Source organism: Emydura macquarii, unplaced genomic scaffold (assembly GCF_026122565.2).
Source record: "Emydura macquarii macquarii isolate MOO-44397 ecotype Brisbane River unplaced genomic scaffold, CSIRO-AGI_Emac_v2 contig_3603, whole genome shotgun sequence".
NCBI lineage: Eukaryota > Metazoa > Chordata > Testudines > Chelidae > Emydura > Emydura macquarii.
In genome coordinates, this window is record NW_027133740.1 from 1,900,564 (window position 1) to 1,918,741 (window position 18,178).

Here is an 18,178-nt window from a genome sequence, read left to right on the forward strand (position 1 = left end):
TGGACACAATATTCTAAATGCGGCCTCACCAATGCCGAATAGAGGGGAATAATCACTTCCCGTGACCTGCTAGCAATGCCCCTCCTAATGCAGCCCAATATGCCATTGGCCTTCTTGACAACCAGGGCACACTGCTGACTCATATCCAGCTTTTTATCCACCGTTACCCCCAGGTCCCTTTCTGCAGAGCTGCTGCCCAGTTCGTCGGTCCCCAGTCTATAGCTGTGCATGGGATTCTTCCTTCCTAAGTGGAGGACTCTGCACTTATCTTTGTTGAACCTCATTAGATTTCTTTTGGCCCAATCCTCCAGTTTGTTTAGGTCACTCTGTATCCTATCCCTACCTTGCAGGGTATCTACCACTCCCCCCAGCTTAGTGTCGTCCGCAAACTTGCTGAGGCAATCTACCCCATCCTCCAGATCATTAATAAAGATGTTGAACAAAACCGGCCCCAGGACCGACCCCTGGGGAACTCCGCTTGTGACCGGTTGCCAGCTAGACATGGAGCCATTGATCACTACTCGTTGAGCCCTATGCTCTAGCCAGTAGGGGTGAATCCCATTTGAGGAGAAAAGTGTTACCCAGGAAGCGGAATCCCAATCCCACTCTGGAGCAGAAGTGTGAGCACTTGGCATTTTGGTTCATCACAAAAAGGTCTATGGCTGGAAACCCCCACTGTTTGAATATACTCCAGAGGACTCTGGGGTTCATTTCCCACTTGTGATACTGGGAAAATTTTCTGCTTAGGGCATTTGAAGATAGCCCTCCAAGATGGTCACTCTGAATTGCTCTTTATTTTCAGGCAGAAACTCAATAAATTCCGATATTTTGAGAAGTCGGTGTAATTATATTTGGTCATTAACGCCTCACAGTTTGCGATCCTAAATTGTAGAGTTGCCAGTCGGTAGGCCTTACAACCAAAAAGGTCCAGTCTCTTCCAGTCCCTGTCATATGGGGTCATTCTAGAGTGATGCTGTTTGCTCATTTCATTCACAGCCGCCACCACAAGGAGTTTAGTGAGGGGTGTGAAAAAAGAATTCCATTGTCTTGGAAGAAATAATATTTTTATCTGCCCTTTTGCAGGTATGTGGGATTGTTGCCAGGGTCTGCCAGATCATTTTGGCCTGGTCCATCAGGGCATCATCGATTGGTAGAGTGATTTTGGATGAAGTTGAAGTCTGTAGTACGCCCAGCAACTTATGATGGGACTCAGGCACTTCCTCTAATGGGATGTCCAGGGAATCTGCCACCCTTTTAAAGAGTTCATGGAACTGTTTAAAACCATCCCCCCGGTGGGAGATAGGAACATGATGGCCTCATCTGGAGAAAAGAATGAGAAGTTGGCTGCTGGTGCAGTTTCCTGGTCTAAAGCTTCCTCAAGGTCTTCAACCTCCTGGACTGGGATGCCAGTATGGCCACTATGGTGGAAAAGGCATGAGTGGTGGCTATACCAGCTCTGAGTTTCAGGTCTTGGGTGATAATCCCACAGTTGTGATGTACCTGGTCTGAAAGGTGCATGGAGAGGGGCAAGGAGTGATGGGAGGAGTAGATTTCCCCTTCATCCTCATCATCCTCATCACTCGCTAAGGAAGGAGCTGATCTGAAAAGTGTGGTAAACTGGCTGGGTACCAAGCAAGAATGAGTGAGATCAGTACTGAAAAGAGGAGATTCCAGCATCAGGGAAACCAGGAAAGCCTTGTGGCGGAGGAACTGCTGAGGTACTGAGAGCATTGGCACCGAAAAAGGTGTTGTATACAGTACCGATGTCTGTGCCACAGATTTAAGAGCTGAAGATTGTGCGCTGTATGCTGGCGAGGCGTACAAGATGGCGTCAGCCCGCAGTAGCACCGAGCAGCTAGGCACCATATGTTTCATTGGCTCCAGTGGTACCAAGACAGAAGGTTTTGGTTTACCTTTGCTGCCTTTGTCTGAGCTAGCCCTCTTTTGCTCATGCAGTACCCACAGTACTGGAGGGTCCCACAACCTTGGAGGTGGAATGTCCTGGTGCAGTCAGTACCAATGGGGTTTGCCGAGTTGGAGAACACCACTTCTTGGCAGTTTCTCGAAGAGGGGAAGTCAGAGGCTACTTTTTTATCACTTTTTTGGCAGAGTGCTCTTTTGCCTAAATAGGTGGAGGGGAACCTCTGTCAGAGATTGCCTCAAGGGACCGGTGTGCAGGATGGGTCTGTGATCCAGGCAGGCTTGGACACCAGGTGCAGAGACTTCTCCATCATAAGGAGCTTCAGTTGTAAGTCTCTCACCTTCTTAGCAGGGGCTTTCAAATTATGGCAATGTGAGCACTTCTGCAGGATGTGTATCTCTCCCAGACAACGGACACACTGTGAATGCTCATCAGAGACTGGGATAGAGGGTCTGCATGTGAGGCAGTGTTTAAAACCTGGGGAGCCGGGCATACCCATCATGCGCCACTGTTAATGACACCAGTTCAAACAGTAAAGAAGAGGTTTTCAAAAACCAGGAGCCTGTTTCACACAGCAGATTCTCAACGCTTAGCAAGGCAGAGTACTTCTTGTTTAACAAAATTTGTAAATGATTGAATGCTTCCTATATCTAATGCTCAAAAATCAAACACAGGAAATGGAGTGCAGTAGCAGCAGCTGCACGGCATGATACTGGGAAAGCTACAATTGTAAAACACCTAAGTACCAAGCCACAAAAGTGTTTCATGGAAAGTAGGAAAAAGCAGTAACAAGAGTCGATGTCCAGGGTTTCTTATTAAAAGTGATTTGCAGAAAGGTATTTAACAAAAATTCAATAACTTTGAAGCACTTGGACCACAATTCTACACAGCATTTAGCAGAGTCCTAAAGCTTACCTTTTTAATTATAAAGTACTGACTTCAGCACTTTTTCCATTTGACACCCCAGCATTTACTACAGCATGCTGGTGGATGCCTTGTACACCAACGAATCCTGCTGCAGATTGGAGACAGCCTACTGTGGTCATGTAAAACTTTCTGGATCTAAAATATCATACCATCTTGCAGCATTTTTAATTCCCTAATTTTATGAGGCATTATTTCTCTTCTCTCTTTCCCCATCCTCACACTGCAAGGTTGTTATAGAATGGTTCCAGTCTAACAGAGTTACGGAGTTCAGTGATGTGTGTCTTGATACCGGTGCAATGAATGTTGGGCAGTTGCATGAACAGAAAAGATCACTTCAGTAATTTGTATCCTGAATACTCTTCATACCCTTGCCATTTGGGGAATTCAGCATATAATTCTAAAACTATTGAATTTTAGTTAATCCTATTTTACAGGTAGCTGTTAAGCCTTGCCAAAAACCCTATCAGCATTAATATACTTAAGAGATAGTGAAATAAAATCAGATCTCTTTGTTTAGGTTGTAAATATTATTCTTGTCAGGTTAGGATATTACTTGAATTTCTGCCTCTAATCAATATGCAATTGTAAAGTGGTTGCCTACATCCATCTGATAGCTGTGTGAATGCCCATATTTTTGCCTCAAGGGAGGATTTTTAAGTCTTTCCTGCCTGGGGCACTATTCTACACTGGCAAAAAAAGCTCTCTACCCCACTTTTGGGACTGGCTTAACTGCTGCCAAACATTGTGCAGGTAGTTTTAATGCATCATTCACTCAAGTCTCTTTCCTGGTCTGTATTATGTATGAGGATTCCTTTTTAATGTGTACCGAGGTGTGCCAAGGGAATAAGTCAGAGGTGTTAGGAAATGGTTTTATAACAACTGACATACAAAGCCTACATAAAAATGCCTTTTGACAGTCATTCCTGTCCATTTAAGGGTGTTACAATGAATCACTGGGTGCCTGACAGCTAAGCAGAGCTCTCCAGTTTAAGCTTCTCGTGGGCAACCTTTTAAACACATTTACCAAAAAACTACGTGTGCTCCTTACTTCGTAGAGAGTCTAACAAACCCTGACTATATTATTTAAAGAAAAGATTAAGAAAATGTTTCAAAAGGAATCATGCTATTTAAGCTAATTTCATACCTGCTTTATGGCTGTTACGGTTATGACAAAGAATAATGGCAATCCGCTTGTAATAGGACTGGTAGGTGTATCTATCATAAGCTACAGGAAGAGAATGAGAATAATGTTAGTATCAGAGTATTCTTAAAATCTTACAAAATCAAAGGCAATAACATTTTACACCACATAACTAAAATTATGTAAGTCAGTGAGGATCTTTATTACATATTCTATAGTCATTCTAGGTGCAAAACTCCCCTTGATGTCAGAAGCAGTTCTATTAAAAGGTGACAATACTAACATACAGTGCAGATAGACAATCCATGGTGAGGATCACAGAAGAGAAGTTCTCCTGCAGTTTGTAGTGTGCATCCTATATTTTGATTTTAAGACTCTTAACCAATGAAAACAAGAATTTTTTTCTGCTACCAAATGGAGTTAAGAAACATATTATATGAAACTGCTCTTTTACACTATACAAAGAATTAGCTTACAACAATATAAAGTAGGATCTTAAATTCAAACTGAAAACACAAATTTCCTAAGGCTTTAACTCTGGCACATATTGCTGCTTTCTGTCTCCCACAAGAGAAACTTGCAGATTTTACAATTTGTGCTATCACTGCTGTGGTGACAACTACAGTGCAAACACTAACAATCTCTGTATGGGCCTGCATGGGTTTCTGTCTACTGCAAGAAAAGTGTTACTTTACAGGATAAACTAACTGTGTGTTGAAGGGCTGCAGAGATAGGATACAAAGGCAAAACAGTTATTCAAAACATAAATATTAATTTGAGAAAGTTATTAGGTTTACCTGAAATTTAACTCATTGCCGTGGGAATCATTACCAAATAAATCTCATATACAGTTTAAAAAAGTAAAAGGTAGATAAACTCATCCTTACAGAAAACAGCTTGGGCCACAGCAGGGCCTGTGCGTTATCTTTTTACTCTCAAATTTCTAGAGTTAAAAAATATGGCAAATTAAAGTCTGAGCTAGAATAATTTATTTTCTGCTGTTATACAGCCAGACAGGACTTGAGCTTGGAAACAAGTTCTCTAATATATCTTATACCAAGAAGAGTACTATAACATGGACAAAAATTGTGCAGTACCAAGTGGACCATGAACTGTAGTAAATAAAAATCTATTTTAAAAAAGTAGATAGGAAAAGAAATGATGCTCTCAAGTTTCCAGGAGGATAAGAATGGCCATACTGGGTCAGTCCAATGGTCCATCTAGTCCAGCTTCCTGACTTCTGACAGTGGCCAGTGCCAGATGCTTCAGATGGAGTGAACAGAACAGGGCATTTATCAAATGATCCATCCCCTGTCATCCAGTCCCAGCTTCTACCAGATAGAAGTTTAGGGACACCCAGAGCATGGAGTTGTATTCTTGACCATCTTGGCTAGTAGCCATTGATGGATTTTCCTCCACGAATTTATCTAATTCTTTTTGAACTCTATTATAGTTTTGGCCTTCACAATATCCACTGACAAGGAGTTCCACAGGTTGACTGTGCATTGTGTGAAGAAGTACTTCCTTTTGTTTTAAACCTGCTGCCTATTAATTTCACTAGGTGACCCCTGCGTTGCGAGAAGGAGTAAATAACACTTCCTTATTCACTTTCTCCACAGCAGTCATAATTTTATAAACCTCTATCATGTCCCCCCTTACTTGTCTCTTTTCCGAGACAAAAGAGTCCCAGCCTTTTTAATCTCTCCTCATATGGAAGCTGTTCCATACCCTTAATCGTTTTTGTTGCCCTTCTCGGTATCTTTTCCAATTCTAATAGATCTTTTTTGAGATAGGACAACCAGAACTGCACACGATATTAAAAATGTGGCCTTACCAGGGATTTATAAAGTGGTATTATGATATTTTCTGTCCTATCATCTAGCCCTTTCCTAATGGTTCCTAACATTGTTAGCTTTTTTGACTGTCACTTTACATTGAGCGGATGTTTTCAGAGAACTATCCACAATGACTCCAATATCTCTTTCTTGAGTGGTAACAGCTAATTTAGATCTCATCATTTTGTATGTGTAGTTGGGATTATGTTTTCCAATGTGCATTACTTTGCATATATCAACACTGAATTTCATCTGCCTTTTTGTTGTCCCGTCAGCCACTTTTAAGAGATCCCTGATCATTAGAGGTGTGAAGTTCTAGAACAGCCTTTTTCAAAGGAAGCATAGGGAACAAAAATCCTAACTGACTTCAAGATTGAGATTAGTAAATTTATGGAAAGGATAGTATGATGAGACTACCTACAATGACATGCAACTGATCTGCGACTGCTAGCAGCAAATATCTCCAATGGTTGGTGATGGGACACTAGATGGGGAGGGCTCTGAATTACTACAGAGAATTCTTTCCTTGGAGTCTGGCTGGTGGTCTTGCCCACATGCTCAGGGTCTAACTGATTGCCATATGAGAGTCAGGAAAGGATTTTCCCCTGGATCAGATTGGCAGAGAGCCTGGGGTTTTTCGTCTTCCTCTGCAGGATGGAGCACAAGTCTCCTTTAGGCTTAAACTAGTGTAAATGGTTGATTCTCTGTAAGGTAAAGTATTTAAATCATGATTTGAGGACTTCAGTAACTCAGCCAGAAGTTAGGGATCTATTATAGGAGTGGTGGGTGAGGTTCTGTGGCCTGCAATGTGATCATGACGGTCCCTTCTAACCTTAAAGTCCATAAGTCTGACTCCTTGCTGTCTGCTTTGAACTTCTCTATCTTGAATAATTTTGTATTGTCTGCAAATTTTGCTACCTCGCTGTTTATCCCTTTTTCCCAGATCATTTATGAATATGTTGAACAGCAGAAATCCCTGGGGACACCATATTTACCTTTCTCCTGTCTGAAAACTGATGATTTATTCCTACCCATTTTTCCTTTCTTTTAACCAGTTATTGATCCATGAGAGGACCTTCCCCCTTATCCCATGACTGCTTACGAGTCTTTGGTGAGGGACTTTGTCAAAGGCTTTCTGAAAATCCAAGTACACTATATCCACTGGATCACCCTTGTTCACGTGTTTGATGACCCCCTCAAAGAATTCTAATAGATTGGTGAGGCATGATTTACCCTTACAAAAGCAGTGTTGACTCTTCCCCAACACATCATGTTCATTTATGTGTCTGATAATTCTGTTCTTTGCTATTATTTCAACCAATTTGCCTGGTACTGAAGTTAGGTTTACCAGCCTGTTATTGCCAGAATTGCCTCTTGAGCCTTTTAAAAATATTATTGTCAATTAGCTATTCTCCAGTCACCTGGTACAGAAGCTGATATAGGTGATAGAACTACTAAGTGTAGTATATAATCTGAAATTTCATATCTGAGATCCTTCAGAACTCATGGGTGAATACCATCTGGTCCTGGTGACTTATTACTGTTTAATTTATCAATTTGTTCCAAACCCTCCTTCGCTGACACCTCAATTGGGGACAGTTACTCAGGATATTGCAAGGCACAAAAATTAAGTATTATAAAAATGTGATACTCCCCACTTAAATGGACAAATCTTTTTTTTTTGTTTATGAGTTCTATAAAATCCACTGGGTTTCATGCACTTTTACCTATGGAGAAAGAAGGTGGGTGTTACAAGCAAAACGTAAGAGTCACAAGCAAAATGAAACAGTGGTTTCATTTTAAATCTGTTTGTTCACAGACTGGCAACATCTGAATATAAAAGTGGGCTTAGGGCACAATTACTAATCTTGACTCAAGAAACCCTTACTGGAAAGGAGTCTGAGCTCAGAACTAAACTACATCAGTAAAGTTGCATGAGAAACAAGTCACATCATCAGGTTTAAAAGCTTTTTAATAGTAATGTCAGATTTGAGCATTACCTATATTTATTTATGCATTGGTTGGATATTAAGAACAATTTCCTCATGCTAAGATCTAGTAACATAACAAGATAGATTCCCAAGAGGAGGGTGAAATCAGCATTCCTGGAATTATACAGAGAAACTGGACAAAGCATTCATGACTATACGATACCAGCCTTCATAGGTAAGTGGAACAACTTTAAAACCAATGGATACTCAAATAGGCATTTTAACCTAAAAACAAAATATGAGAAGTTTTGCTTTTTCTGAAATCAAAAGAGCAGGTGCAATGGGGGGCAGAATGATCAGGACGAATGAGAACAGAATGGGGAAACAGAAGGTGCCTAGTTCTAGGCTATGTACACACTAATGGCAGCGAATTTGCCGCCGTCAGATTGATCTTTCTGGATCAACTAAGTGGTCAGTAAAGACCCACTCAATCGATCAGGAAGTCGCGACACACTAAAACCACCCCCTCAAGTGGTATAGCGCTGCGTTGACAGGAATGCATTTCCTGTCGGCGCAGCGCAATTAAGTCGCTGTGCACAACGGAAGTTAAGAAGTCAATGAGAGTTACTCAAGCTACTCTGCGTAGTTTGTGTAACTTTGTCGACTGCTGCCTAATTCCCAGGTAAGTGTAGACCTGGCCCTAATCTTGGCTCCACTGCTGACTTGTTGTATGGTCTTATAGATTCATAGACTTTAAGGTCAGAAGGGACCATCATGATCATTTAGTCTGACCTCCTGTACACCGCAGGCCACAGAACCTCACCCACCCATTCCTGAAACAGACCCCTCCCTTCTCCTTCAACACTCAAACTCCCCTATTTCCAGCTCTGTTTGCTGGCTCCTGTGCAGTCTCTCACATGAAATTATGAGTATTATCCAACTTACCTGAACCAAAAATATAATAAGAAAATAAAAATTGGCTACTCTTCTGAACTGCTCAAATAAATTTTTTGGAACAAAATTCCACACCGTATACTGTAAAGAAAAGAGAAATGTGATTATATATCATGACATTGCATACATTTTCCCACAAAACATTCTCAATCTCCTCCCTGTCTCTCCGCAACAAATCCTTCAAAATCTTCTCATTCTCCTCTCATCTCTCTCCTTCCAGACCCTGCCCAAAGTGTTGTACACTCTTCTGTCTTTGGGGTAGGGTACAGCCAAGGCTTGTCCCTTCTTGTGGACAAGCTAGTAGCCAGGAGAAGCTCAGTTCACAGAGGTAGCTGTGCTGGCTGCAGCAGTGCCAGCTGAAGACTCCTTCTTACCCACTGGTGGGAGCGTGTGCGTGGGAGGGGTGTCAGCATGGTTTCCTAGGGGCCACTTGCTCCTTCCTGCTGAACCAATCAGTTGTTTGCCAGCTGGGGTGATTGGGAGGGGGGAAAGATTTGTTGAGGCTGCTGTAGCAGCAGACATTGCTATATGCTGCCTTCTGTCCTTATCCTCTAGCCAGCTAAGATATTTCCCCTAACCAATTAAGCCCATGCACCCCATCAATGGCCAGAATGTGTGCACCAGGAAGGAGCTTGTGTGCGCAGCTCAATGTTCTCTACACTAACATACTTTTTTTCACATAACAGGTTTGAGGCTTGGCAATTTGAGAAATGCCCTTTTTAAGTACAGATTTTAATATCTGGAGATGATGCAGGGAATTGCCAGTCGATCTCATGGTTCAAGGCCCATCTCTTTTCTGAGGAATTTAACCTGACAGCATTGGTCAGTGTGCAATTAGGTTTTTGTATTTTGCAGGGCAGGGTGAAGGGAGCAGAGAAGAGGATGAGAAGGGGCCTCATTTTTTTAACTCTGGTTGTGAAGTTATTTGCTGTTTTAAATGATGTGCATGTGCCAAGCGATTAACTAGGATATTTTATAAATAAAAAATATATACATTGTATACATACACACACACAAACAACACACCATCATATGCACAGATACTCCATAACATTTATCACATTTTTTTTGAGAAAGTATGTTGCTCCTTACCTTAGATGATATGATTCTATTGTCTGCAAATTTCTGTGGAACATAATGGCCATGCTGGGGGAAACGATTTGCAATGTAAATAGTTCGTGTGTCACTCTGATGTGGTGGGTCAAAACCCTGAAAGACAGAAAGTAAAAAAGCAGTTGATCAACAGGCAGAACATTTTACATCAAAACTATAGTTTTGGATCACAGAAGGCACACAAAATTCTGCTAATGTTTATACTGAAACTTGGATTCAAATTTTAACAAGAGTCTTAGAATAGCAGATTATGAACTGGACACAAATATGAAAATATCTGAGCCAGGAAAGATTTTTTTGATGTTAGGAGACTTGTTTTTTAATGTCATTTAAACACATTCTTCATTAATTTGTATGTTCTTTTAACTTCTATTGTGTTTAAAAATTTTTGACATGATCAATTGAAAACAAATCTAAATGTATGTGGACTGTGTTCATTCCTTACGGGACACACGTCACAAAAAATCTTAAGAATCAGAAGAAAGAGCACATACAGACTATGCAAAAGGAGGGCAAAATTACTGTCTCACAGGTAAAACCAGAAAAAAGAAAGCAGAGAAATGGCCGTTTGCCTGAGGGAGGATATGAACAAGGAAGAGAGAAGCAAAAATGGAAACCAATACCGGCAGAAATTAAAGATATTCAGAGCTGTACTTTTAAAAGCCATACTAATGGTGTTCATAACTGCATCACATAAAAAAAAATAAAAAAAAACACAATACTTTGGTTCAAGTTTGAAAAAAAAAAAATCACACCAGTGAAAATCAAGTTACTGTCCGGACAGCAGCATTTCCTCCCTTTCCCAAGTAAGCAAATGATTTCCTGCCTCAAAGAACATAAAAGACTTGCTTACATTCAGAGACTTAATTTTCTAAAATTTCCCACTGTTACCACCTGTTCAGGTCCACCAATCATAGCAACAGCTGGAGCACTGTGTTATGTAGACTTGCTGAGCAGGATTAGGCAAAATTTAGAAGTTAAAATTAATCCCATCATGCTGCCCCAGCTAAAAAGAGCGGATACCCTACTTGGGTGCTTGACCCTATTTCTGGTGCTGCTGTAGCTCAGTCGCAGCTGCACTGGAATCGGAGGCAGTAAAGCCACACTGATTGCTGCTGCTGCCCTAGTTTTGATAGTAAGTCAGGAAGAGCCACTATCAAAAAAAGCGGGGGAGATGGGAAAGCAGTGCCTGAGTATGATGGCTGTTCCAATAGCTGAGCATGGACAAGTCCCAGGAGTGTGCTACAACAGTGCTTCTCAACCTTTTCAGACTACCGTACCACTTTTGGGAGTCTGATTTGTCTTGCATACCCCAAGCGTCACCTCACTTAAAAACTTGGGTTCAGACTTTGGCTTCAGCCCTGCATGGCAGGGCTTGGGTTTGGGCTTTCTGCCATAGGCTCCAGAGAATCTAGTGCCGGCCCTGGCAACCTGATTAAAATGAACTCGCGACCCACTTTGGGGTCCTGCCTCATAGTTTGAGAGCCACTGATATAGTATATAGAACAGTATAAACAAGTCATTGTCTGAATGAAATTTTACTTTGTACTGACTTTGCTAGCACTTTTTATGTAGGCTGTTGTAAAACAAGGCAAATATCTGGACGAGTTGATGAACCCCTTGAAAGACCTCTGCGCACCCCCAAGGGTACGTGTATCCCTGAGAACCATTGTGCCAAGAGACTGCTTTTGGCCATCTGAAATATTGTAGGAGACCCACTCTATTTCCCTCCTTGCAGGAATTAAGCTTGCTCTTCACCTGCTTTGCCATTTTTGCCTGGTCTGACAAGGAACTAGGGGAAGGGAAACAGCAAGCATTAGGCTTCAAGAAATGTATGCATGCTCTCAAATTTGGTGACCAAATCCTACAATTTGAAAGGAGATCAAATTACTCTGGGAACACAAACTGACCCAAAATGCAAGGCAGGGATGGGAGGGGGGGGGAGGGGGGAAGATGCACAGTGGCACAGGTGCTATTTGTGCCACTGAGGTCAGAAAATTTTGGTCAGTTCTCCAGAGGGTGGTCCCTCCCCTCAAACTCAACAAGACTGTCACCTGCCTACAGGTGCTATGGAAAGAAAGATACTCCAGTAGACAACTACCTAACAAAAAGGGGAGAAAGAACTACTGTTGCTGGTAACAAACCTTTCTCTCTCAATAACTGCCTTTATGAATCTCCACTGCTGGGAAATGCTTAGTTAAGTCGCCCCGTGGAAGAAGAATCTCAGCACAGAGAGGCTGACAAGAAGTCAGAGCTCCAACCCTTTTTAGCAACACTTCAATACATTTCAGACCCTAAGAATTCAGTAGTGGGCTTAACTTGATAAGTGATATCTAAGAGTTCCTTTATGGTTCCCTTACCAGATCCTCAGCACTAAACTCTGCAGAATGGGTTTTAAAAATCTACTCCATCAGAGGGAGTCTGAGGTAGCTCTTCCACTCTCTTTGGGTATGATGGAAAGCAAATATCCATTTAGATTACACTCCTCAGCTGATGACGGGAGACATCTCATGTGGTCATTAGTAACAAACAACAAGGTATCACAGAATGCACATGGCCTAAAGCTAGCCTTTTTCTCTGCATAAATCATGGAATAAACTGGGCAAAGAAATGAAAGCAACAACGAATTAGTCCAAATACAGCAGAAAATAACCACAAACCAATAATGAGAATTGGAGAAATAAGGAGACAAGCTCACAAGACCAAACCCCAATAAAGCCACAAAAGTGTTGAAGTTAGAAACCCAACAAGATAGAACAAGCAACACAGCACAAAAACTAAGCATGTGCTCTAATTTTTTTTTAATCATCTTTTCTTTGTAGCACTTGACAGATTCCCAGTCTAGGTAAGATATTTCTCACCTTTCTGGTAGGTTTAACCCTCGTTCTAGTAAATTTGGATACATTTTTCAAAACCTCACTAGTAACAAAGACTGGATTGAAAAAGTTCAGTTGTTCCGCTTTATAAACTGCAGAGGGAATAAAGCTGCCTTTTGTAATAAAACAACTCAAAGAGGATTCCTTTCTGATTAAAAACTATAATCATAGGTAATAAAGGCATCAGACCTTAAAATTAAAGCAGCAATATTAAGTACTCTGAAAACTGTCATATTAAAATTGCTTTCAATGGTTGACAAAACCCATTAGAGATCTGTGCATTCATATTCAATTTGTAAGTATGAAACATATTGCCAGCAAAAATGTATGATGGACAACGTGATAAATATAAATGCAACAAAACATGGGTAAAAAACAAAGATACTTTAAACCTGAGTGTTCTATCATACACTTACACAGTGCATTTCATTCACTGATCTTAAAAGCACTTTACACAAAGGTGGGTAAGTATTGTAAAGATGGAGAATATGAAGTAAATGGCAAATTATTTATGGCACCAAACAGAATAATATACAGACCAAACCTGGCCTTTGACATGCAGAACTTAATTTATTTTAGAAAATATGAAGGAAGACAATACAGAAAGAAGGGGGCAAGAACAATTTAGGAAGGTTTTACAAAGAGATTTGAAGGAGAATAAACTTTTGGCAGACAAGCAGTAGTGTCTGGCAAGAAAGAAGGTATGAAGATAAAACTGGGACAAGGGGACAAAGATATGTCTACACTGGAGGGGAAAAAAAAGAAAAAAAAGAGACCTGTGGCAGCGAGTTTCAGAGCCCAGGTCAACCGGTTCTTGGGGCTAGTACAAGGTGGCTAAAAACAGCAGTGTGGATGTTTGTGTTGAGGATGAAGCCTGGGCTCTAACCTCATGAGGGTGGTGGGTCTCAGACCCTGGGCTTCAGCTTGAGCCCAAATATCTACAATACTATTTTTAGCTCTGTAGCACAAGTCAGTTGACCAAGCCTCTGAGACTCACTGCTATTGGTCTTTTTTTGCAGGGTAGACATATGCAAAGGAAGCAGTTAAGAGAAAGGACTGGAAACATAAATTGGAAGCAAAAGAGAGGAAGAAACTGTTCAAAGCTTTGCAACAGAGGAGTGTAAAAAGCATGCATTTGAGGTGGTAAAATACAGACTGTTAATGAAAGGATTTTTGTTTGAATGTCGACACAGAACAAAAGATAGAAGAATGTTTTATAGCAACATTTTGCATAACTGGAGCTAGTGAATGAATATGAAATCTATTTCTAAAATAATACTAAAGATGCTATATTAAGTACTGAAATATTTGTGAGTAAAAAAGCATATTTACCTGGTTAATATGATAAATGTACACAGACTTTCTTTTTTTTTTCCCCCCGAAAGTGTATGGCAACCACAAAATACTAGGCACTTTCCATACACAAAGGCCTGGTCTCTGCTCTGAAGAAGTTAAGTTGTAAAAAAGAAAGATGGTTTATTCTGCTTTTCCCTACTCTCAAACTCCCAAGGTAGATAACAACTGGTCACTTTCTGATAATAAAATGGTCTAACTGTGCCATTACTTGGTTTGTTGTTGTTTTTTTAAAACTATGTATATTAAAAATATACGGGGGAATTTCACAGTATCTGAGTACCTATGAGTTAGGGAAATATTATCCCATTTTACAGATGAAGAATGGAGTCTCAGAAATATTTAGGCCCAATTCTGTGTACATGGCTACACCTACTTAAACTTTACTCAAGTGAAGAATCCCACTGAAGACAGCAAGACTACTCAAGGGCTTAAAGATAAGAATGTGCATAACTGTTTGTAGGATCAGGGCCTAAGTGACTCGCCTATGGTGATGTCAGGAAGAAGTGCCACAGCTAGAAATTGAACCCAGACCTCTCAAGTCCCATTCTTGCAGTTAAGGGACTGGACAATCCCCAGTTACCCTACAACAATGCCATTACATAGTTATTTATAGGCACTGCTATCAAATGGATCTTCAAGAGTACTTTTAATTACAATTAAGGTAATGATTTTGCACCTCTCTTCAGCAAGCATTATCCACATGTAGATGAGGACCAACATTATTTTTAAAGGAGTAAGTTACATTGCTGTTAGTAATAATACTCAAGTAAAGACGTCTATTTCATTTAACTTAATCAGTAACCATATCCATGAAGTTGGGTTGAATATGTTAATTTTATTGTAGAACCAACATCTACGATAGAGTGATTTAACTTATCTGTCCAGGACAAGAGCTATACATATCATCAGCCAAGCGATGCAGAGACTATACATGACTTCTTCCTAATTTAATGTAGGACAAGCCACTCTCCACGTTAGGATTCCTTCGATGTAATTATCCAGCTACAAAACTGAGAAAATGTGCCCTTGTCAAGTTTTCTGCAGCTACACAGTATGGAATGAACGTTGCTAAATTAAGTTTCCATTGTTACAAAAGCAGCCCCCCAAAGTTGTCACCCATATCCTCTAATACAATACAGTCTGGTTTTCCTTAAATTATTCAAGTGAATCAATTTTCTACATTTTGTGCACAGATCACTGCCTTAAAATAAATTAGACAGACTTGACAACAAAGCCTAATACATCCTTAAGACTTCTTGATCTGCTGCACCAGATGAATACAGTTCCTTCCACTGCAAACGAAGTCAAATCTGGGCACAGGATAGAGAGAGGCTGACTTACTAATTAAGAAACTTTTTATACCTAATTTGCAGTATAGAGACAAAGTCCCAATTTTTTGGTCACTGGTAGGACTCTCGACTGATATTACCATCACAAAATAGATGTATCATTTATCTCTGGAATACAGGTCACTGAATTTTTTTTCCATGTATGGAACTTGGATTCAACTAAGTATTACAGACAATTCTCAAAAAGAAATGGAAATAAACAGAATAAATAATATGTCATTAAACAACACAGCAAAACATAAGTAACCATTAACACTGATCTATGAAAGAGGAGCCAAAGACATACAATTTTTAAAACAAACAGGAATGGCATCTGGTTGTTACTTTTAGTTTACTCCTATGTTGACACCTCCACATAAGGGAACTGTATGTTGGTTTCATCAAACTATTCAGCTGTGGTTTTGTAGATCTTGAAGTTAAGAAACTAAAGTTTCTCCTTTAGCAACATTTGTCATGACTGTAATAAGCATTGTGAAACAAAAGATAACCCATGAAGAAAATGTTACCTTTTAAACACAACAAATGACAATATATAAAATTCCCACAGAAAAGCTTCATTAAGGCAAAGGTGCAGACTCGGTGATTTAACTGAACATTACCCTTTCAAGAATGTTAAAGATACAACAAAAATTATACAAACTGTTAGGCCATTATCCTGCAATGAGCTCTGAGCAAGTGGATCCCTGTGGCCATACAGAATTAATTCTAGGATTAAGGCCTTAGCCAGCCAGCACTACGTCTTTGGATAACCAAAGTACTTACCCATAGCACTATGTAGGGGAGCCCTGAAACTGTAGGCTATTTAAGATACTCAAAATGAGGGGGAGGGGGGGAGGGAACCTTGCCAAACTCTGCAGATCCTCAAGAGGCTGCAGAGATTAGATGTGTAGGCCTGGGGCTCTTCTCCTCTTGACTTCCTATGTACAAAGGAAGGGGAGGAAATGTGACTAGGAAAGGGTGGTGGCGAAAAAAACCTCACTACTTCTCTTGCTGCTTCTTAGTCCACACTGAAGCGGTCATGAAGAGTGAACAACTATTTTCCCAATATCCTTACTGTACCATGGCCCAATGTAGGAATTCGCAAGGAGTGAAAACTCCCTTCTCTGCTCCCAGCTTCCCCACGACTCTTAGAGGCTCTTCAGCTCTGTAACAACCTCCATCCCAGCAACCCAAAACAGGCTCAAAGGGAAATAATAAGCCTGCTAAGACTTGTGGAGGGTTGGGAGTGAGGCAGGAAGAACTTTATAAGCATACTTGGGCCCACTGGGGTCCAACACCCACTCTTAGCCTTAGGCTCATAAGAGGTCAGTGTGACCCTCAAGATAAAGTGAATGTGGTAGGCTCCAGTGAGCCAAAGGCTTGGAAGTGGTTTCCTGTGAGCCTCTTCATGCGTGCTGGGACTTGTCCTCAGAAGGTCTGCAGGAAGGGAGGAAAAGGATTCCAGATATTGCCCTCTCTTCTCAGACATCTGCAGATCTCCTAAGTTATGCACATGCAGGGTACCCATCCTTACAAATCTTGTGAGAGCCTCAGGAACAAGGGACTGGATGAGAAATGGGTTCTGTGGGGAAGGAGATAAGAGGAGCATAATCTGTGGGGAAGGAGATAAGAGGAGCACTAGACCTCCTGAAGAGGTCCCACTAAGCCTTAAGAAACTTGTCAGTTTCCCATGTGAGCCTCACAATAAGGGGTGGGGAGGATTTCATTTCTCTTGTCTGGTGTTCATATAACCTTTTTTAAGTCTCTTCGTGCAGAGGTAATGACTAGATGCATTTAAAGAAACTGCTAACTTAGATTTGCAGGAGTGCTTTAATATCATATACTAAGCTCAGGTTCCTATTGTCATTACCAAAGAAAATGTTAACGTCAGTAATTTCACGTTAATCAACTGAATTTAGGTCCTAAGCACTATAACTGTTAGAGAAACCCACTTTATTGGATTCTATCTCTGTTTTGTTTTCACTTTTTAACTGTTTTAGGGTGGTGTAGCTCAGGAAACCTTTGTCTGAGTCATTTACTTTTTTTCAAGGAAATTTCAGCCAAGCCCTAGATCCAGCCTGTCAATATAGCCCTTTTTTTTTTTTTTGGTGGGGGAAAGAGGGGTAGATTTTAGTATGGGTAGTGAGCTTGTATAATGGAAGCCCAGTTGCAATCTTAACTTTGAAGCAAACGCCTTCAATCCATAATAAAGGCAATATGTATGTAGTATTGTTCTGTTTGCTGGTGGTTGTTTCTTTCCTTAAGCTCTTTAAGTCACATAATCAAAAAGATTTGTATTTAAAATAGACTAAAGTATGATTTTCAATTGAAAGCAAAGGGTCGCTGTTTTGCACTGGGATTTAAAAGTGAATGTAGGATCAGGAATTCAAAGTTTCTGTGTACCTTCCTGCATATTTAAAAAGTTAACCAAGCATGAAAATCACGCAGAATTCCTCGACTGTCTGATGGCTCGTGTTTTTGCATAAAAATGTTTCTGTAGCAGTACAAAAGGTCACAGAACAATAAATGTATAAGAAGAAATAAGAGTAATAATACCTTGACTCAAATAGGGCCTTGCATTGAAAGCTCTCAGAGCCATTCACAAAGGTGGCTGTCAACCATATTTTCAACAGAAATTGAGATAAAAAGATGAGCATTTTTGTTTTTAAATAAAAGAGTACTAGTGTTTCCACTTCCACCCCAATCTTGTCTTTACTCTCTCTAATCTACAGGATGCCAAAAATGTGATTCCCTCCAAAATAAGAAGTATGGTCCTGTTTCTTTCCTCCACCCACA

General features: G+C 40.5%; 1 protein-coding gene across 3 annotated transcripts in view; it reads right to left on the reverse strand.

Annotated features, from left to right (window-relative positions):
- ATP11B (ATPase phospholipid transporting 11B (putative)) overlaps window positions 1-18,178 on the reverse strand; it is a 109,947-nt gene that overhangs the window by 75,447 nt on the left and 16,322 nt on the right. For all 3 annotated transcript variants that reach the window (XM_067536610.1, XM_067536609.1, XM_067536611.1), the window contains exons 2-4: window positions 9,802-9,918; window positions 8,701-8,790; window positions 3,993-4,073 (exon numbers count right to left, since the gene is read on the reverse strand). In XM_067536610.1, coding sequence (XP_067392711.1) covers window positions 3,993-4,073; window positions 8,701-8,790; window positions 9,802-9,918 — 288 coding nt within the window. The remainder of the gene's footprint in view (window positions 1-3,992; window positions 4,074-8,700; window positions 8,791-9,801; window positions 9,919-18,178) is intronic.